Source organism: Chiloscyllium plagiosum, chromosome 23 (genome assembly GCF_004010195.1).
Source record: "Chiloscyllium plagiosum isolate BGI_BamShark_2017 chromosome 23, ASM401019v2, whole genome shotgun sequence".
Lineage (NCBI taxonomy): Eukaryota > Metazoa > Chordata > Chondrichthyes > Orectolobiformes > Hemiscylliidae > Chiloscyllium > Chiloscyllium plagiosum.
The window spans coordinates 13,794,981-13,818,382 of NC_057732.1; the positions used below are offsets into that span (position 1 = coordinate 13,794,981).

The window sequence follows — 23,402 nt, forward strand, 5'->3', positions numbered from 1 at the left end:
GGTTATCTCAGATTACAACAGGATCTTGACCAGATAGGCCAATGGGCTGAGAAGTGGCAGATGGAGTTTAATTCAAATAAATGCGAGGTGCTGCATTTTGGGAAAGCAAATCTTAGCAGGACTTATACACTTAATGGTAAGGTCCTAGAAAGTGTTGCTGAACAAAGAGACCTTGGAGTGCAGGTTCATAGCTCCATGGTATGCTTTCCTTTATTGGTCAGAGTATTGAGTACAGGAGTTGGGAGGTCATGTTGCGGCTGTATAGGACATTGGTTAGGCCACTGCTGAAACATTGCGTGCAATTCTGGTGTCCTTCCTATCGGAAAGATGTTGTGAAACTTGAAAGGGTTCAGAAAAGATTTACAAGAATGTTGCCAGGATTGGAGGATTTGAGCTATAGGGAGAGGCTGAACAGGTTGGGGCTTTTTTCCCTGGAGCATCAGAGGCTGAGGTTTTCAAAATTATGAGGGGCATGGATAGGGTAAATCGGGGAGTCCAGAACTAGAGGGCTTAGATTTAGGGTGAGAGGGGAAAGATATAAAAGAGACCTAAGGGGCAACTTTTTCACACAGAGGGTGGTATGTGTATGGAATGAGCTGTCAGAGGAAGTAGTGGAGGCTGGTATAATTGTAATACTTAAGGGGCATTTGGATGGGTATATGAATAGGAGGTAATTTGTGCTGGGAATTTGTTCGATACTTGTGATTATTTCACTGGAAAGGTGTCAATTATAGATATTGGAGTCAATAACCCTAATTAGTATGAGCAGTAACACAATGTTAATGAAGAAATTTTGCAAGATGTTAATTTTGTTTTGGATAGAACATGTACTGTAGGATTTTTTGTGATAATGTTCAAGTCACAATATATCTTAGGAAATTTGAAAATATAAATCTTTTGACTAGGGACATAAGTCTAAGGTTGGTGAGCCAAGTCAATTTTTAGTACGTAATAGTTAAAAATCACACAACAACAGGTTTATTTGGAATTACTAGCTTTCAGAGTGCTGCTAGTTACCTGATGAAGGAGCAGCACTCTGAAAGCTAGTCCTTTCAAATAAGCCTGTTGGACTATAACCTGGTGTTGTCTCATGACCTGTCCCACCTGGCAATCTTCCTTCCCACCTATCTGCTCCACCTTCATCTCCGACCTATCACCTTTACCCCTTCCTCCATCCACCTATTGCATTCCCAGCTACCTTCTCCCCAGCCCCACCCCCTCCCATTTATCTCTCCACTCCCGAGGCTTCCAGATTCATTCAGGAGATGAAGGGCTCCTGCCTGAAATGTCGATTTTCCTGCCCATTGGATGCTGCCTGACCTGCTGTGCATTTCTGGCACCATTCTCACCTTGACCCTGATTTTTAACTTTGTCCACCCAGTCCATTACCGGCTCCTCCCCATCATAGTACATCAGAGTGTTTATTGGATTTCGAGTCACAGAGATGTACAGCACAAAAACAGATCCTTGGGTTCAACTCATCCATGCTGACCAGATGTCCTAAATTATTCTAGTCCCATTTGCCTGCATTTGGCCCGTATCCTTCTAAACCATTTCTCCCATATTTCCTATTAGATGCCTTTTAAATGTTGTAAATGTACCAGCCTCCACCACTTCCTCTGGCAGTTCATTGCACGCACCACCCTCTGTGTGAAAAAGTTGCCACTTAGGTCCCTTTTAAACTGTTCCTCTCTCTCCTTAAACATATGCACTCTAGTTCTGGACTCCCACAACAGGGAAAATACCTTGTCTGTTCACCCTATCTGGGCTCCTCATGATTTTATAAACCTCTATAAGGCCGCCCCTCAGCCTCCGCCAGTTCAGGGAAAATAGCTCCAGCCTATTCAGCCTCTCCCTATAGCTCAAACTCTCCAATCCTGGCAACATCTTTGGAAACATTTTCTGAACCCTTTCAAGTTTAACAACATCTTTTCTGTAGCAGGGAGACCAGAATTGAATGCAATATTCCAAAAATGGCCTAATCAATGTCCTGTACAACCGCAGCATGACCTCCCAACTCAATTTGTTGAAACAAAAGTCACAATTTTAATTTGAGGATTTGTACTTTGCTGGAATATGACAATTCTGTGGTATTGATATAGATTTATCAGCTCATCAAGGGTATATTCCAACAATAAGGGGACATGTGGTACAGAAAGTGTCATACACAGAGGGAAATATTTACAGGGGTTCCTGATTTACGAATACTGACTTATAAATGCTTGTGTTTATGAATGCCATCCCATACATGGTTGTAATTTGAAAGACCTGAGATGAATGGCTGATTTCTACTGTCCTACATTGTGCTCCAACTTGTAAACCGATTCTAGAATGGAACTTGTATTCATAAAATACACTAAGCATCTACAGTTTGATTAATGAAAAGTGATTTCTGAGTTGGCTGAGTAATAAAGTGAGGAGATTCCATGTTATGATATGGGAGTGTTAAATTGTGATGGGAAAGTCAAGATTCTGTAAGGATGGATTTTCAGAAGCAACTTAATGAGGTAAGGAGATGGGGCGGTTTGTGAGAGCTGTGACTCTTAGCTTAATGATGATCTGACAGTCTTGACTTCTTATGTTTGTAGTATTTAGAAGCACATTAACTGGTTAAGGGTAAACAATTATATTTCCTTTAATTAATTCATAAAATCTATCATTGCTTTCTCAGATGAAAACCCAAGGCATTGGTTACGTGAGGATACACGCTCCTTGGCATGTTCTCAGTCGGGAGGCGGAATTCCTGAAAATAAAAGTTCAGACCAAAAAGGTATGTTTTAATCTGTTGAAGGCTCTAATGTTAGCTGCCAGGGTATGAACAGGAATGAGAGATAAATAAATTTCCTGTTCCCTTCTGTTACTGTCCATAGCAAGATGTTTTCTGAAAATAAACTCTGTTTTGTAAGCCCTGAATATATGGTCAATTTGAGAAACCAGCAGAAAGATTTTGTGGATTTAAATAAAAAATATCATTTCTTCATAACTCTACTCCAATAATTTAATACTACCTCACTCTCACGCACTCACCTACACACATGCACTTTCATATGCACACGTACATACCAACTTACTTTCTCTTTCTTGAGAAAAAGTACAATTAAAACAGATAGCACAGTTTATACAAGTTGAAGACAAATAAACAGACTGCAGTCACGTATTAGCCTTACGAGCAAGTCAACTTTGTATCCTGGTAGAACAAGCTTGATGACCTTGCAATATTGCAGTTTGAAAGCATAAATGTTGTTGGCTTTGCTCCTATTCTTTGTCTATGTGTTTACAGACAGACTAGCTTCTCCCTGGTTCTTGTGGTAACAAGATTTGATATTTGTCCACCCAGAATTATTTGAATTTTAAAGCCATTGCTACACAATGATTGGTGAATGTAGTCATTCAACAGGATTTAACTGATCTTTCTGCACCTCTGTTGGTTAGGTTTCTAGCTCAGACTGTGAGTTTAAGGATCCATAGATTTTGAGTTTTGATTATATCTAACAATAGGAGGTGTAAATTCCACACATGTTTTTGTTTTGGTATGTTGTTTCAAGAGAAGAATTTCCCTATTGTTATTCAATGAGGAACTTCCTAGAAAACTGAAATACCTCTGACACTGAGAGTCAACTGACCCTCAGCTGTCTTTCCACTCTTCTTTTGTCTGTTTGAAAGGGAAAGACAGATCGAGAAAAAGATCTATAGTGATCTCATTCCACATTGAAAGTGATGGATGGTGCATGTTTTTGCTGGTACAACATGCCAAATAAAAAATGATTTATACTTAGTATTCTCTGTTTAGCTTAACAGTAGGATAGCTCAGAACCCTAATTGTCTGAGAGAACTAAATTATGTTCATTGTTCATACAATGGTTTGAAATATTAATATAGTTATGTAACGAGCTATATTTGTTATGCATTTATTAAAGTGCTGTGATATTGGCATATTGTGACATTGTTGTCTTATAATATTGCAACACTGGACATTAAGCTGGTGTTATTGTGACATTCCCACATCTGGGATCATATTGTTGAGAAATTATGCTATTAGGGAGAGTTGTTTTTCAGACTGGAGGCCTGTGACCAGCGGAGTGCCACAAGGATCGGTGCTGGGCCCTCTACTTTTTGTCATTTATATAAATGATTTGAATGCGAGCATAAGTGGTATAGTTAGTAAGTTTGCAGATGACACCAAAATTGGAGATGTAGTGGACAGCAAAGAAAATTACCTTAGATTTCAACAGGATCTTGATCAGGTGGGCCAATGGGCCGAGAAGTGGCAGATGGGGTTTAATTCAGATAAATGCGAGGTTCTGCATTTTGGGAAAGCAAATCTTAGCAGGACTTATACACTTAATGGTAAGGTCCTAGAGAGTGTTGGTGAACATGGAGGCCTTGGAGTGCAAGTTCATAGCTCCTTGAAAGTGGAGTCTCAGGTAGATAGGTTAGTGAAGAAGGCATTTGGTATGCTTTCCTTTATTGGTCAGAGTATTGAGTACAGGAGTTGGGAGGTCATGTTGCGCCTCTGCAGGACATTGGTTAGGCCACTGTTGGAATATTGCATGCAATTCTGGTCTCCTTCCTATCAGAAAGATGTTGTGAAACTTGAAAGGGTTCAGAAAAGATTTACAAGGATGTTGCTAGGGTTGGAGGATTTGAGCTATGGGCTGAACAGGCTGGGGCTGTTTTCCCTGGAGCATTGGAGGCTGAGGGGTGACCTTACAGAGGTTTACAATATTATGAGGGGCATGGATAGGATAAATAGGCAAAGTCTTTTCCCTGGAGTGGGGGAGTCCAGAACTAGGTTTAAGGTGAGAGGGGAAAGATATAAAAGAGACCTAAGGGGCAACTTTTTCACGCAGAAGGTGATACATGTATGGAATGAGCTGCCAGAAGAAGTGATGGAGTCTGGTACAATTGCACCATTTGAGAGGCATTTGAATGGGTATATGAATAGGAAGAGTTTGGAGGAATATGGGACGGGTGCTGGCAGGTAGGACTAGATTGGGTTGGGATATCTGGTCAGCATGGATGGGTTGGACTGAAGGGTCTGTTTCCATGCTGTACATCTCAATGACTTTATGAATAGTGGGAAACTAATTGCAACATTTTAATTTGGGCATTGCGTTAATGGGTAATGCGGTATTGTATTAGGGGTATTTTGTCAGACTATTTGGGAATTGTGAAATGAAAGTTTGTCATGTTAGCACATGTAATATTGAGGTTTTGTAATACTATAAGTTTGGGTTTTTCTGTAATCCTGACACGATATTAGTGGATACGGTATGGCATGAAATTGACTGTCTGTGAGCATATTATTAACATACAATGTAGTTGCCCATTGTAATTTGGGAATTAGAGCCTAGACACTTGAATCAAAGGAAATATGCATGCTGAAGATAGCTGAAATTGTGGATCTACACTCAATTATTGCATTGGATTCTTTTATGATAGCCAGCAGAGATGACCAAAAACATTATGGATGCAGATTTCTCATTTTGCTGGAATGTTGGCATAAAGAATCATCTCAATCTATGAGATGTTCATTAGATTTTTGGGGTGTATTCTTAGAGAGCTTCCTTAAATTAATATCCTTTGTGATTTTAAGGAGAATGCAAAACTATTAGAGATATAAAATAAAAATGTGTAAAGTAATAACTAATAAAAAGTAATAATCTGTTATATTATCAGGTTATTCATGAATATTTAAAATCTATTGTTTGTGAGTCAATGAACCAGGTGTTGAGTAATAATGCATTGGTCTATCAGTTCACTAGCCACATTTGATTGATTTTTTTTTGTCATGTGTACTCAAGTACAAGGGTACAGGACAACAGTGAAAAGTGTATAATGTCACCAAACAAGGCACCATCTTAATTATAAGTACCTAGGTACAGAATCTTAAGAACAAGGTAGAAAGAGAGAATGAAGTTAAAAGTTAAACATTGCAGTAGCATAAGGAATAGCAAGAAATGCACTGGATGTGGGTCCAGCAATTTTGAGTGTGATTATTTCTAATGAATGGAAACCAGAGCCATAACATGATGGCAGTAGATGTATGTGGGTAAAGAAGCCGCATGAGATAAAACTTAATGTTGAATTAGATTGAAAGTTAGTGACAGACGGAGAGAATTGTGTAATATTAAAATGGACATAGTAACATGGGAACAACACCATCTTCAAGTTTCCCTGCAAGCCACTCATCATCCTGACTTGGAAATATATCACTGTTCCTTTACTGTTGCTGGGTCAAAATCCTGGAAACCCTTCCCTAAGGTCAACCCACAGCAGGTGAACTGCAGTAATTCACAAAGGCAGCTCACCACCACCTTCTCAAGGGCAACTAGAGATGGGCAATAAATGCTGGCCAGCCAGTGATGCTCACATCCCACAAAATGAATAAAATATATCAGTAAAACACATCACCAACTGGGAAGCTGGTGATGTGGAGGAAACTCTAAGTTTAAACAAAAGTGTAGACTGACATTCCATAGCTTTCTAAAAGGCATTAATAAAAAAGAAAGAGTCAGTTGCATCCTTTCATGGGCAGAGAAAAAGGCTAAGATTATTTAATATTTGGGAGCTAGCTGAACTTGACAGCCAAAACCAAGACACATTTTAAAAAAAGATTGAACACAACTCCAGCTAAAGATTACTCATTGGACCTACTGATATGAATTTCAAGGCTTGAGGTAGAAGTCAGGTGAGCCTATTGACAACTTCATGACAAGATTGAAAACTACAACCAGAAACTGTAAATGTAAAGACACATAAGCTTATCTCTCTACACCCTGAAGTACAAAGATAATTCACTGGCAAGGAGAAGCTCACAAGATCATAGGCTGTAGTCAATCCCAAAACACATGAAACAGAAAGCAACTGAGCCAGGTGGAGTACCCGTCATGCACTCAGATCCTGTGTGGACTAGCTGGTGGGAATATTCACTGACTTCTTTAACCTCTCGTTACTTCCATCTGAAGTCCTCACCTGCTTCACCATCATCCTTGTATCAAAGAAAACGCATGCAGCATACCTCAATGACTACCGCCTGCTGGCTCTGACCCCTATAATTATGAAGTGCTATGGGAGGTTAGTCATGGCTCATATCCTTGCAATAGGTCCACGGCAGGCACCATCTCCCTGGTCCTACACTGATCCATGGGGATCATCTGGATAACAAGGATTCCTATGTAAGGCCGCTACTCATTGACTACAGCTCCACTGTTAACACTATAATTCCAACCAAACTAATCTCCAAACTTTGAGACCTATGTCTCTGCTCCACCCTCTCCAACTGAATCCACAACTTCCTGACTCACAGATTGCGATCAGTGAGAATCGGCAACAACAAATCCTCAATAACTGTGCCCCACAAGGCTGTGTACTCAGCCCCTTACTGTACTCCCGAATTACCCATGACTGTATGGCCTAACTCCATCAACGAACTCGCTGACAACCACCATTGTAGGCTGGGACTCAAACAATGACTAGACAGCATCCAGGAAAGAGATAAGGTGCCTGGTGGCATGGTGTCAAAATAACATTCTCTCACTCAATGTCAGCAAAACAAAAGAGCTGGTCATTGACTTCAGGAAGTAAGGTGAAGAGCACACCCCTGTCTACGTCAGTGGTGCTGAGGTAGAGATGGTCGAGAGCATGAAGTTCTTAGGAATGATGATTCTTAGGAATCCATCCTGGTCCACCCATGTTGATGCAACAATGGCCTAGAAAGCACAACAACACTTCTACTTCCTCAGGAGGCAAAAGAAATTTGGCATGGTCCATATCAAGTTTTATAGATCCACCATAGAATGCATTCTATCTGGATGCAAGATGGCTTGGTACGACAACTGCTCTGCCCATGACCATAAGAAACTACAGAGAGTTCTGAACACAGCCTAGACCATTATCCAAACCAACCTTCCGTCTGTTGACTGCATCCATATTTCTCGCTGCCCCGGGAAGGCAGCCAACATCATCGAAGTCCCATCCTGGTTATAATATCTTCCAACCTCTTCAGTTGGGGCAGAAACAGGGAACTGAGATTTAACATTCAGTTACAACCCAAATCAAAGGGACACACAAAGGAAAGATTTACTTTTCCTTACAATTGATTCAGAGCCACCATTAGACTCTTAATTCTGGATTTTTATTGAATTCAAATTCCATTATCTGGCTTGGCAGTATTTGAACCTGGGTCCCCTTAGTATTGTCTGGGTTGCTGGATTAACAGTCCAGTGATGATACCATAGACTGTCATCTCCCTTTTATCAAACTTCATAGTTTGGCTGTGTTGTCTGATATATGTCGTTATGAAAGAACTCACCTCCTGGATCAATCCAAGCGGACTTCTCAGCATTTTTTTTGTCTCTGAATTTCCATCTCAGACAGGGTTATGACTTTTTCAGGATTCAGGTTGACTCCATTAAGTATATGCATCACTCTGAATAACTGAAATTTTGATACCTCCACAATGCATTTGTCTGCATTAGCTTTATCTGAGCTTTTCTGGTTCCCTCCATGGCTTTATATAGATGGTAGTCATTATCTTTTCCATCTACATCATAGATCTGGATCTCATTAGCCATACCAAGTGCCCTTTTGCATCCTCAACTGAGTCATCTAATTTCTGCTGGTACGTAGCCTGGTATATCTTAATGCCAAATGGTAGATGCAGTTCTTGTATTGCCCAGAGGGTGTGTTGATGTTGTCACAGTTAACACTTGTTGTTAAATGTAAAGCTAAGGCTGTAATTTAAAATTCTCAGTATTTGATGAAATTTTCAAACCACCAGAAAACTGTAAAGGATCCCTTGAGGAATATTTGTGGGACACTTGGGTTCAGGAAAACCCTGTTTAAACAAAAACCACTTCTTGGTTAGCATTAAAGAAGTGTACTTATTCTGATCCCTATGAGTGAACATAAATTTTCAATATGCGAAGGCATAAAAGCAGCAACAAACAAGAACTTTTCAATTCAGGTGAAATGTCTCAGTTGGAGTTGCAGTTCGAATCCTGAGCTGGCGATTTATTTATTATTGGATCATGTCGGTAGACCCTTAAGCAGCTTGAGGCAATTTGTGTAATAAAGATGTAGGTCAACTCTCATGGGTGATTATCTCTAGGCTGAACCAGAAATCTGTTCCCAGAATCCACTGGAAAATTACCTTGCTGTGTTGCATATCGCTTGCAGGTTTCAGCACCACATTTGTGAAAGGATTAAACTTAAATTAACCTCAAAATTTTAAACTCCCTCAAAATACCTTTTGAAAGTTTTGCCACCTAAAATAATTGTTATGTTTCAATTTGATTCTTTAAGTGACAGTGCTAGCCATTGTAGCTAACAGCCACAGTAAGCTTCATCAGCTACAGTGATAGCTATTGAAGGACTTAAGATTCCATTCCATTAATACTAAAGAATATGGGAGGCAAATTAAGTGCCATCCTCCATCACGAAGGAAGTAGGAGACAAAATAACAGGACTAAAGGCTGTTAAGACCCCTGTCTAGAATCCTAAAATAAATAGCTACAGAGATAGTGGATGAATTGGTTATCAACTTTCAAAAATTCCGTCTTCTATTCAAAAAAGCAGGTAACTGTAAAGCAATTAACCTAACATTTGCTTGTTGAAAATGTACTGGAGTCAGTTATTAAGGAAGTAATAGCAGAACATTTGGAAAATTGTCATCTAATCAAGCAGAGGCTTCATGAAAGGGAAGAGGTTTTTGAGCAAGACTTAACCAATGTTGACAGAGGGAAATCAATAGATGTGTTGTATTTAAACTTGCAGAAGGCATTCAACAAGGTACCTCACAAAAGGTTAAGTCACAAGAACCCATGGTATTGGAGGTAGTATTTCTTCATGGATAGAGAATTAGCTCATGGTCAGGAAACAGTGAGTGAGGTTAAGGTGTTACTTTTCAGGTAGGTAACCCTTGCCCAGCGGGTTATCAGATAAATCAGTGCGGGGCACTGTTAAGATATATATTAATGACTTAGAGGAAAGAAATGAATGTATTAAAGCCAAATTTGCAGATAACACTAAAATAGATGGGAAGACAGGTTGTGGAAGAAATTCAAACAGTTGTTAATAGGTTAAGTGAATGGGCAAGAAGTTGGCAAATGGAGTATATTGTGGGAAAATGGAAAGCTGTTTATTTTGGAAAGGAGAACAAATGATCAGAATATTACTTAAATGGAGAAAAATAGCAGAAAACTACAACATAAAAGGACGTGGGGGAACTTGTGCACAAAACCTAGCAGATTGGTGCAGCAGGCAATCAGGAAAGTGAATGGAATGTTGGGCGTTCTTCACGTTGGTTGGCCTACAAGAGCAGGGAAGTCTTACTGTAACTGTACAAGGTGTTGCCGAGACCACATCTGGAGTACTGTGAGCAGCTTTGGTTCCCCTTATTTAAGGAAAGACAGAATAACATTGGAATTAGTTCAAAGGTAGTTCACCAGGATGATCCTCGTAAAAAGGGTTTGTCTCATGAAGGAATATTAAAAAGATTGGGACGCTACTCACTGAAGTTTAGAAGAATGAAAAGTGGTCTGATTGAAATATAAAGACTTCTTAAGGGGCTCGATAGGATAAATGCTGAAGGATGTTTCCCCTCATGGAAAAGTCTAGGCACTGTCTCAGAATAAAAGGGCTCCAATGTAAGACTGCGATAAGGAAGAATTTCTTTATACAGAGGTTTGAGTCTTTGGAACAGAGAGCAATGGGGGCAGAGTCCTTGTGTGTATCTAATGCTGAGGTAGACAGATTCTTGATCAGTTCAGGAATCAAGAGTTATGAGTGAGTGAATGAGTGGGGAACTGGATGTGAAGAATGTCAGATCAGCCATGATCCCATTGAATAGGAGAGTAAGCTTGAGGCTGCACTGCCTACTCCTGTTTCTATTTTTGTTTGGTCTTATTTAAGATAATTATATTAGAAATAGGAGCAGTAGTAGACCATATGGCCCTTCATTCTGCTCTGCCATTCACTAAGATCATAAGTTGTCTGATCTTGGCTTTAACTTCACTTCCTGTTCCTTAGAACCCTTTACTTCCCCATTGTTCAGGAATCTGTCAATCTTAGCCTTGAAATATTACATGACTCCAATTTCATAGCCTCCTCTGGTAGAGAATTTGAAAGATCCAAATTCTCTAAGTGAAGAAATTGCTCTTCTCCAAATAGGTAGCACCTTATCAACACAATCCATCAATGGGATCGTCCAATTACACCTCATGAATTGGCCCCAGTCAGTCCTGCATGTCAAGTGTATGTAGTCAGTGATTACAAGTAGGTCAGCCAGGACACTATTGAGTCATCAGTCTGTGTTGAATCAGTCTTTCCTGCGATGTGACAAAGAGAGGGATTAGTTATGATGGATGTAGGTAAAATGGCAATTAGTTTATGACAGGAGGAGGAGAGTTTCAACTTGAGTGAGTCAGAAGTGCTGAGAGCAGGAAGCATTAGTAGTTTGAGATGATGACAGGGAAGAGAGCCCTTGAGTAGACACGATACATGCAGTGCTGTGGGCTGTAGTCCATTGGCCTTGAAGAATTGTGTGTGCAGTAGCAGAGTTAGAATGAGTGCTGGCACATGAATGTGAAGCACCAGAGAGAAGGTGGTGGTATGTAGCCTGGCAGAGTTAAGAAAGTCATTGACCTTGCAACAATGCTGGACATCCCTTTCCACATATTCACTTTCCACTGCCTTGGGCTGGGGTTTCAGTCTGTTCATTGGTTTATGTAGAAACAGATTTATAGGACATTATTGAGACAGAAGCATTGTAGAGACAGATTAATATAAAATATTTGGAGGATAACCTTAGGTAAAATGATTGGAACAAAAATCTGAGCATGAGGTCTTTTTTAATACTTTAAGTTGAGTTCTATTTGTCACCTGGCCTGCAGCAGTTCAAGGAGGTGATCACCACTACCTTAAGGGCACCTAGGGAGTGGACAGTAAATGCTGCTGCACCCATATTCTATAAATGAAAACAAAGGCCTTATTAAACCAGAAAGAAAAGTCCCTAACTATCCCCTGAATGGAACCTATCAGCATGTATCAATATCTCTGATGTTGATGCAGGGTTCGAGAACATCTCCAAAATTTACTGGCAGGATAGGTACCTGCAGAATGAATGGTTTCTCTGGATTGGCTGTCGTGGTAGCAAGATTATAAAGCCTTGAATTACACCATTCACTCTTTCTGCTCATTCCACGACAAAGTTCAATTAATGGTTACACTGTGATGTCTATCATGGAACTTAAGAAGATAATTACATTAGAAATAAGGGCTGGGGATGCTTTTAAAGTCCACAAAAGTATATTCCTGGGTCATTTTTGAGGGCTTTGGACTATACTTCCTGTCTGTACTACCAGTTGGAGCCAACATTGACTGCTGGGTCTGTTAATATGCTGGTGAATTGTATTGGCAGCACCCAATGTTGGATTCCAAACAATGATGGGAGTATGGGAACTCTAATGTTTAGGACTCTGTCATTTCTCTATTTCAATGGTCATGTAAGAGGTGATTGTTTCTGCAAAATTCTACTGGAAGAACTTTGAAGAATATTGGTGGCAGCCATTTACAGCTCCATCATGCACTTATTATTTCTGACACAATAGAAGGAATCAGCAGTCGCTCCTCAAACAGTGAGACTTAGGCTCAGCTTCTTACAATCAGTGAATCACCAAATGTAAATATTCCCTACTTGGTGGCCCTTCTTGCCAAATCCATAGTTGTAGAACTTGTCCAAGTTTTCACGCAACTCATTTGTTTAAATCTTCATCTCCCCACCAAACCCCAGCCCCAGACATCTCAAATAAAATATCAGATGTTGTAGTGCACTTGACACCTTCCATGGAAGTCAATGACTTCCACAATCCCCACATCCACACTGGCTCTTTCTTTCCAGTCTTCTATTGTCTCCATCCTTATATTTGATTTATTATTGTCACATGTACTGAGATACAGTGAAAAGTATTGTTTTGCATGCTATCCAGACAAATCATAGCTTACATAATACATCAGGATAGTAGAACAGAATTCAGAATACAGTGTTACAGCTACAGAGAAGTGCAGAGAAAGATCCACTCTAATATATGTGAGGTCTGTTTGTAAGTCTCACAATGGGGAAGAAGCTGTTCTTGAATCTGTTGGTACATGTTTTCAATCTTTTGTATCATCTGCCAGTTGGTAGAGAGGAGAACCTGGATGGGAGGGGTATTTGATTATGTTGGTTGCTTTCCTGAAGCAGCAAGAAGTGTAGACAGAGTCAATAGAAGGAAGGTTGGTTTTCGTGATGGACTGGGTTACACTCACAATCCTCTGTAATTTCTTGTGGTCTTGGGTAAAGCAGTTGTCACACTAAGCTGCTTCTTTCACAATTGTAGGCCTCTGTGTATCCCACCATACATCTCCAATCCACACATTTTAGTCCCCCTGCTGCCCTCCCAAGCACTGATCCCTCATGACCCACCTTTTAGTGGGTGGACACCCAGACCTGCTTGTGGCCCACCCAGTTGCATAGCTTTGATTGATAACCCCGAACAATGAGTGACCAGGTCTTTGACAGATATCGGTACATCTTCCAATTGTCTTCCTGTGAATTTCTGGGCTGGTTGCCTTGGAATCATAGAGCTGACTATGATCCGTGCTCAGGGCTGCGATGGTATGGACCCCTGGCCATGATTGCTGAGCAGCTGAATGACTATGCCACACCCCAGGACTAGTATCAAACTCCACATGGACCCCTGCCTGAAGATGTCGCTCTTGTCCTGAAGATTACTCCCCTTAGACTTTGAGACACGGTCGTTTGGTTGGTGCAGTGTGTTTACTGTGTTGCCTGCTGGCACATGCTGTAGGTGTGAGATTGACATCGAACTGTGCTGTATATCAAAATATCCACACCCTTGATTAATGACTGCATGCAAGCATGATGAGCTGCCTGGCTTTGTGTCCGGACTAAACAACAAGGCAGAACTTAAGCACATTAAAGTGTAGCTGATGGGGCAAAGTGCTAAAGGCAATGAAAGGTAAGGCAAGGTAAGGTAAGGCAAATCAAGGCAGGGACCCTGTATTTTTCCATGACTAATCCACCTGGCCTGCAAATGCCAGGACACTATGGGCAATTTAGCATGGCCTATCCACCTAACCTGTGCATTTTTGGACTGTGGGAAGAAGCCAGAGCATCAGGAGGAAACCCACACAAACAGAGGGAGAACATGCCACATGGACACTCTCCTGAGGCTGGAACCATACCTGGGTCCATGGTGCTGTGAGGCAGCGCTGTCAACCAGTGAGCCACTGTGCCACCCCAGCATGTGGGGAACAATGCAAATTGACCCTTTGGAGTTGACAATCCCATCAGTAGGCTGTTCGAGGTTCACAGTTGAGTGATTATAGCTAACATGGTAATGGACTACCAGATGAATGTTTGGGAGCAGGGCTTAAAGCTCAGACAGTATTGAGCTCCAATTATTTGTGAGGTTGAAAAGTTGGATTTTACAGTGGTCTTTTGAGGTCATTGAGAGGTTTTCTGGAACTTTGGCCGTAAAATTTGCCTCTAGCAGCTGTAGTTTAAGTGCAATGGGTGCTATTAAAATACACATTTTATATGAAAAAGGGATTTAAATCTCAAAGCAGGTAAAGATTCGAAAATGGTGTCTGTGACATGTGCATATTTACAGTGCAGGGCTGCGAATATGAGAAAATGCAGACAGAAAAAAAAATACTCTTCATGCTCTGGGGATAGTGCTGACAATTGTAGGTAGTCCTGTGTGGCTGAAATTAATTTAAGCATTTGAACGTCTATTCTTCCTCAGGTGTTTGAAATCCAACAGGAGGATGGAATCACAGCGAAAATGAACTCAATCTGGCAAAAATTCACAAAGCCTTTGCAACCCAAAGTTGAACAGTCGGCTCAGAAAAGCAAGCACCTGTCACATCCCTTCACCAGAGACAAGATGCATTTGTAAGCAGTGCACTCGCACACAAAAAATATCATTCATTGGGAAAAGTGATAAGTTTGATAAAATTTGTTATTACTCACTTTTAATGGTTCTGATAGATGGAACATTCGAGAAATGCAAGGAATGATCCTTGCAGTGACCAAATGAATGTGAACCTTCACACCAAAGTCTCCTGTTTTAACTGTGGTTTTTTTTTAAAAATAATTTTTGCTTCATTCTAGACTTTGACATTAATTGTCCTGGCTATTAAAGTTGTATTTGTACAAAACACTTTGGCTTTATAGGTCAAATGGCTTTGATATGAGGAAGATAGAATGGAATGTAATAAATTCTCACCCTGACTTGGAAATATTTCACTTTCCTTCAATGCCACTGGTTCAAAATCTTGGAACTCACTCCGTAGTGACATTGTGGATTTACTTACATTTCATCGACCGGGGTTGTTTAAGAAGGCAACTCGCCACAATCTTCTCAAAGGAAACTGGGGATGGACAATAAATGCTGGCCCAGCCAGCGATATCCACATCCCCTGAATAAATAATGTCATAAAACTTTGCAGCACATTCCCTTTATAGGGCTCTTCTTCTTGCATTATTCCCCCTCAACACGCCCTTTCAATTTTTTTTTCAAATATTTATGTGATTAAAAGTATAGTATTGCAGGAAACATTGCGAGGCAATTGATACGGATGAGATAAACTAAAAATCAAAACAATGAAGAGATGGAGAGTGGAGCATGATGTGAGGGCTGGTGAAGAGTGCTTTTGTCAGAGAGGTGTAAGTGTTAAATCAGAGGTTCCCGAAAGTTTCAAAAATCTGAAGGTTCAGCTTCCAAGGGGAGGGTAAAACAATGTAGAGGAGAGTGGGGGAATACACAAACCATTAACCATTTTTCTGCTCTTTTACAGGTACAATGTAACAAATAAGGAAACATTTTTCGACAATGCAACCCGGAGTCGAATAGTAAGTCAGACTACCAAACTGCAAGGAATATAGTGACTTTAAATTACATTGATCGTGACATTTCTATTATGATATTTGTCTGAGACAGCCACCTGGTATCCCTAAAAAACAGGAACAACATGTTAGTGAATGACATCACCTCCCGAAACTGATATACCATGCAATTGATTAACTGTCCCTGAGAAAGTGGTGCACATGTCAGTTTTTACCTTGTCCAAATAATGTTTGCTGAATGTGGTTTAAAGCAATTGCTGGGAAGATAGACAACAGCAACCCATTAGTTGAATTTAAAAGCCTTGGGAGAATGGTTTCTTGAGCTCCAATGAGAGTTAACATTAGAAATATTCTCCTTCCTCTTCTTCTGTTCCTGTTTTGTTGAAATGTACCTTGGCTGATTCTGTAAACGTAGCCATCAGAAATGGATTACTTTTTTGGGGGAATTTTTAAGAACATATTTATTATAATTGGTAAGTAAACCTTTTTGCAAAACTACATATTAATTATGAATTATTGAATCACATAAGCTCCCTGCTGTACTGAAACATTTCAAAACTATTATGTCTATTCTCGTTATCCGTAAATTTTGAGGTTCCTTGTCAAAATCAAATGCACTTTCAAAGCAAAATGTGGAACATAAGATTAAAGCTAGGAACTGTTGCAGTTACTATTTATTTAGATATGCTTCTTTGCATTCTGTGGCCTTAGTAAGAGTAAAAGATGTGTGAATATAATAACTCAATTGCTTGGGGTCCAAAAATTGCTTGAGGTCTATGGGTTGCAGTTTGGGTCGCACTTGCTGTCTCATGTTGGTGCGGTTCTAGTTGTGAGCTTGGACTTTTCATTCTTTTCAGGTTTATGAAATTTTAAAGCGGACATCTTGTGCAACAGCCAGATATAATATGGGTAAGGCAGTTATATTAGCCATTACAGCATCTCTTGGTCTGGTTGTTAAGCAATTCTATCTATGCTACTTAACTCTGTGATCTGCCTGTATTGTTCGCAAGACAAAGCTTTTCACTATGCCTCGGTACACGTGACAATAAATTCAATCCAGTTCAATTTTTAAAGTAGATACATATGTAAAACACTGCCACCTTTTCGGAATGGTGATTTCTCAAGTCAGGCATCGGTTATTTATATCATCCTGCAGCTACAGGAGGATTATTTTTGGAAAACATTATTTTAAAAAATATTTCTGTTCATTTAAACCTTGTTCTCAGGGATAACATTCCTAGAAGAGCTGGGCTGGAAGTTGTGAATTTGGATTCTGATGAAGGGTCTGAGTTAGAGTGGTTCAGACAATAAAATTTATGGGTGACAATGGCCCTGTCTCCTGACTGTATCTGAACTGGCAGGCAGTAAAAGTCACCCGGGAGACTTCTCCATCATAACTCTGCTTTCTTCCTGCTGTTTTTAGTTACTACTTGTCTAATAGTGGAATACATGGAAACTAAACCTGCCTGCACAGTCATCATTAAATATATTGATCGGACTTTAATTAAAGCATCAGGTCTCCTATTTCATTTTTAATAAATGGCCCGGATGAAAATGAGACCCAAAAGATACCTTTGTGTTTCAATTTTCCTGTGGGACCCAGAGGAACAGGATGGAAACTATTTCTTATGATGAGAGAGTTAAGAAACAAGGGGGCACCAAATTAGAGTAAACCCATCCAGGGATGTGGTCAGGAAGCAGTCCTTCACATAACGAGTAATGAAAACCTGGAACTCTCTCCCCCAGAGAGTTGCAGTTGTGATGTGTTGGTTGTTTGTGACATGGCCTTCAGGGTTTCAGATATCAGACAAGTCGATGGTGTTAATGTATAAACCATCAATAATCTAAATCAATGGCAGAATATGTTTGGGATCTGTATGCCCACTCCTCTTTCAATGTTGCTTACTATTGGTTTGTGTCATGGATAAAAGGGACTTGCACAGAAAGCTTACTCAATGCAAGTTAAAGCTTGGTCCTTAACAATATATGATATCTCTGGTTCTTGGTACTCACACTATTGTGATACCTTACAATTTCATATACTCTGAAGGTCCAACTGAAATATTTGTCTTTCCTGTCACCACCATCTGTAAGGCAGAGAATGAAGGGTTAGCAGAGAGCAGTTCATGGCTGTTATAAATGAAAAAGGTCTGTTCTTGAAATTACAATGTATAGATATTGCTATATGACCAGTTAGGAAACTCTCATGACACATTTCGGTTAACTATTTTCACAGGGGCAATGGTTATTTGCAATAGAATTCAACACCTTCAGTTTATTTGCAGTGTGTATTATCAAATCCCCTGTGACCAAGTTTGCCCTTATACTGCAGCTGTGGAATGTCAGACACAGCCAGGAAACTGGAGACATACAGCTTTAGTCCAGTTATAATCATGTTAGCCACAAATCATGTCTGTATTTTTGGGCCTGTATATATTGATCAGCTCCCTGGTCCCATTTCCAGATGCCATTGATGGGAAGAATACTAGTTTTCAATTCTGCCCATCATTGAAAACTTTTTTAAAACTTTATAAAGTTTCAATGAGGTCCTGTAGGTATCTTTCAAAAGTAGTCGAGAGTGTGGTGCTGGAAAAGCACAGCAGGTCAGGCAGGATCCGAGGAGCAGGAGAATTAACATTTCAGGCAAAAACCCTTCATCAGGAATGAGGCTGGCTCCTGATAGAGGGCTTTTGCCCAAAAGGTTGATTCTCCTGCTCCTTGGATAGCTGCCTGACCTGCTGTGCTTTTCCAGAACCACACTCTCGACTCTGATCTCCAGCATCTGCAGTCCTCCCTTTCTCCGTCTTTTAAAAGTAGCTTCAGCCACATTCACTGCAAGCAGCGCAGTCTTTCACTTTGACCTATGGTTTTAGGCTGAGTTATTGGTGAGTCCTGACTCATTTACGGTTGGAGGCAGTGATGCCAATGAAGTCTTGATTCAACACAATTGTTGTAAGCTGGGACCTGTGAAATTATGTTTAGAAGATGAGAGATTGCTCAATTTTTAATTGATATAGGCTTGAACATAGTTGCAAATTTATTGATTTTTCACTGTAAATTTATTTTCAGGTATAACTACGTTAATAGCAAATGGAGTTTATGATTCAGCTTTCCCTCTTCATGATGTAAGTATGCATTATATTTTCTAAGATTTCTTGTAGTGCAGAGGATAGCATTCTTGCCTTGGAGCAAGACATTCTGAATTTGAGGCTCACCACAGGACCTAACGAATGAGGAAAATACATTCAAAATGTGGCTAAAAGGATTGAGTGTCAACTTGTAAATCCTTCCACCACACACCATTATCAGGTTGTCACCATGGTAGAGATTCCAGGTTGACCATGTAATGAAGAGTAAGTTGGAGCCTGTACCGTATCGCCAGGCAACAACATTTCTGTTTCCACAGCAACTCTGGTCTCTGTTGTTGTGATTCTGTTCGCCGAGCTGGGAATTTGTGTTGCAGACATTTCGTCCCCTGTATAGGTCTCCTCTGGTCTCCTCCAGTGAACTATGACACACTCCTGCCATGCTAATTTCTAAAGATGGCTATGTAGAAAACGATATGTAGTTGGTGTCGGTTTCTCAAATGAGTGATACAACATCTTTCTGGACAAGTGGTAAGTGAAAACAAGACAGGATGTGAGTTAAGGAGAGGCAAATAGTTCTGACATTTGGGGAGAAAGCAAAACTGGTGATATGGAGTAATAGCCATTCTTCATTTTTATTCCAATCAGGAATTGAAGTCAAGCATTTGAAGAGAATGGAAGTAAAAATTTGGGCAGCTGATCTGATACTCCCCACATCATACTTTCAGCTAAAGTCAGAATAACCCTCAGTGAGTCCATATTAAGGTCATACAGAGAAACCTGGTGATGAAGTATTGTATGGTTTTTGGAGAGCTGAAAAACTAAGCAAATCAAATTGCTTTGATATGGGATGGAAAAATTAACAAGCAAAAATTGTTTGCCAGAGCTAGAATAGCTATTAGTCAAATTAACTCATGTTATGTAACATATTTAATGGTGTAAGCTCTGTCAGGGCAAAGGAGAGTCTTGCCCACTGATTGGAAGACAAGTGGGGAACCCCCATAAGGTGCGTAGAAAATTCTTGATGGAAAAATGGTCACAGTTGAACTTTTACCAGTTGAAGTTCCTGATTAAGAGGTACCACCCACTTAAAAGCTCTGACCAATCAGGAGTCAGCAGCTACTCAGTGGGAGAGGTGGCTGCTAGTGGCAGTGCACCCACTAAAGGCCTACGATCATCATGGGATCTCAGACCAAGGGTGAGCGAGGGCAAGGTGGAGATCACAGGATGGGGAACATGGGAGATGGGGCAGGGTTAGGATGTGAAGGGTTCAGCACCCCCCTCCTTCTTGATGATATGACTCTTGATTGGGCACAGAATGCAGGCAGCATAGTGCCTCACAGCAACAGGGACCTGGGTTTGATTCCAGCCTCAGGTGACTGTCATGGAGTTTGCATGTTGCCCATGTGTCTGCATGAGTTTTCTCCCACAATCCATATATGTGAGACAAAGTCATGTGACCCCTGCTTAATCTCTTAGCCACTACTAAAATGGAGTGGACCCAGAGATAATAGGAAGTAATTTGATCATTAATGAACCTAATTAACATCCCACCTACATTGGCCAGAAAACATGTATCAGCCACTTCTTCTCTCTGACGAAATCAGGGGAGGTCTCTCTTCTGCTCAGACCCAGAAGTTGGGCCTCTCTGTGACTAAGTGGCGCTGCGCCATGTTTTTCCATCGCAATTGGTTCCTTTAAATTCAGCCAGTGTTTGAATGTTTATCTCACGACAGAATCTGAAATGTGCTATTATGAGGGAAAGTTGAGGTGAATGCCACTGATTGATTTAGAGGAAAGTGAGAAAAACACATGAGGTGGAAATGAATAGAGGGTTATGTTGGGAAAAGAATTGCTTGAGATTTTAGCATTTCTGGCTAGAATTGTGTTTATTGCCCATCAGCCATTTAAGCATCAACCACATTCCTTTAAGGTCAGGAGTCTCATGTAGGCTAGCAGAATTCCTTCCCTAGAGGGCATTAGTGAACCAGATGGGTTTTTATAACAATTGTCCAGTAGGCTACCTTGTTATTCCCAATCTATTTTGCTGAATTCAAACTTCGCTATTTGTCTTGGTGGGATTTGAACCCATGTCCCCATTTTATTATTAGTACAATGGAATTTCCACAATGGCATGCCTTCCTTCACATTGATGGATTTCGATCAAGAATAGTGGGTGTAGCTTGTATGGAGCAGTTGGGCTGAATATTCTGCTTACTGGACATTCCATTTAATTTCATATAAAATTTGATTTTTGAAGGGTGATTATGAAGACACTGATCCAGAAGAGAATGAACGCAAGGTAGGGTTGTCATCAAATCTGTTTTAGCTCTTATAACATCTCTCACATTCCTTTTCAAAGGTGCAAGTGCAAACGTATCAACAAACGTTTAGTGATTTTAGGCAGCTCTTCACTTTATGGTTCTGAGCTAATATGACAAACATTGGAGAAAGACACCAACCAAAAAGAGAAATCAGAGATGCCCGACTTGTACTAATGTTTGGCATTTCTTGTTTTCTGGAGCTCTGAAAAATAGTTTAAGTAAACTTTCTTTCCATGTGGAAAATTGACCAGATTCACTTGTTATGGTGAATGATAATTACATAACAAGTATCATATTGGACTCAAGATATTAACTCTCTTTCTCTTTCCATAATATACCGTCAGACCTGCTGAGTTTCTCCAATAATTTCTGCTTTTATTTCAGGTGAAGAACATTGGAATGGAAAGCAGTTCAAGAAATTTAAATTACAATCATTTCTGCATTATTTCTTCCCTGAACACTGAATATGTAATGTTTTTAATTTAAGAGCTGTCATGTAAATTGTATGCCGTTTTTCTTATGAGTTCAATGCTCACTCATTGAAAGTAGAATTGCAGGTAGATATGATATTGAAGAAGGTATTTCATTTGCTTGCATTTATTGGTCAATACATTGAGTAGGAGTTGGGAGGTCATGGTATGGCTGTATAGGACATTGGTTAGGCCACTTTTGGAATACTGCGTTCAATTCTAGTCTTCCTGCTATAGGAAGAATGTTGTGAAACTTGAAAGGGTTCAGAAAGGATCAAGAAGGATTTATGAAGGGTTTATGAAGGTATAGGTGTGTAGTGTACCTTTAAGAGAGAGAGGAAGCTAGCAAGAACTGACTGAAAGCAGACAGTGTGCTGAACAATTTAAAAATGTAACACTTGGTTGAAACAAATATCTGGAGTTGAGCTGCCATGGAAAAAAAACAAATTCAAATTCGTCAATTAGTTTAAATTATGCCCCAGAGTCCAAAATCCAATCGAATTTGAATTTAATGTTTTGATGACATCAAACCAATGAAATGATCCAATGTTTTGGGGTATAAAAGAGGATATTTTGAACAGTGAAGGGGAGAACTGCCAAGAAAACCAATGAGTATAGACTGCTAGCCAAATAGCTCTCTGAAAGGTACCTGTATCTAAGAAAATTATGCAGCAGAAGACCAAAGCTGACCTTGAGGAAAATCTACAAAGGAGAATCGACAAAGCTGAATGGTTTTGAAATGTGATTTTTATTTGCAACTCTTAATCGGGATTTTTTATTGGACCAGTATTGTAGAGTGGGAGGTGAAAGCTAGGTTTAAGAGAAAGGAGTTGTAAATAGTTGTTTAACGTTCTCTTTTGAACTTGAAGAATAAAATTGTTAATTTTACTTTAAATAGTGACCACTTAGATAGTTCTTTGCTTCTCAACATCTATCAGATTACAGTGTAAGGTTAGCTTCTCTGTGTTGAGACTGTGGTACTGGAAAAGCACAACGGGTCAGGCAGCATCCGAGGAGCAAGAAAATTGATGTTTCGGGCAAAAGAAGGGCTTTTGCCGAGTTTCTCTGTGTGTCAGGTTTAAATTAACAAAGGGGTTTACCCCATGTCGTAACAGAAGGTTTGAGCTATAGGGAGAGGCTGGGGCTATTTTCCCTGGAGCGTCAGAAGCTGAGGGATGATCTTATAGAAGTTAATAAAATCATGAGGGACATAGATAGGGTGAGTAGCAAAGGTTTCTTTCCTCAGGGTAGTGGAGTGCAGAACTAAAGGACTTGGGTCGAAGGTAAAAGAGGAAAAATTTAAAAGGGATCTAAGGGGCAAACCTTTTCATGCAAAGGGTGGCTCATGTATGGAATGAGCTGCCAGAGGAAGTGGTGGAGATTCATAAAAATAAAATATTTTAAAAGGAACCTTGATGGGTATATGAATAGGAAGGGTTTAGCGGGATAGAGGCCAAATGTTGGCAAATGGGACTAGATTTATTTAGGATATTTGGTCAGCAAGGGCGCGTTGGACCAAAGGGTCTGCTTCCATGTTGTATAGCTCTGTGATTCTATGATCTATCTGCAAATTCACACCAAATACAGTTTTCATTGTGGATCTTTGCTT

The 23,402-nt window shown here is 40.1% G+C and overlaps 1 protein-coding gene across 4 annotated transcripts in view; it reads left to right on the forward strand.

The window, feature by feature from the left end:
- LOC122561635 (anoctamin-2-like) overlaps nt 1-23,402 on the forward strand; it is a 243,713-nt gene that overhangs the window by 19,996 nt on the left and 200,315 nt on the right. For all 4 annotated transcript variants that reach the window (XM_043713575.1, XM_043713573.1, XM_043713574.1 and 1 more), the window contains 6 exons: nt 2,672-2,770; nt 14,811-14,959; nt 15,865-15,919; nt 16,771-16,822; nt 18,983-19,038; nt 21,260-21,301. In XM_043713575.1, the coding sequence (XP_043569510.1) occupies nt 2,672-2,770; nt 14,811-14,959; nt 15,865-15,919; nt 16,771-16,822; nt 18,983-19,038; nt 21,260-21,301 (453 nt within the window). The remainder of the gene's footprint in view (nt 1-2,671; nt 2,771-14,810; nt 14,960-15,864; nt 15,920-16,770; nt 16,823-18,982; nt 19,039-21,259; nt 21,302-23,402) is intronic.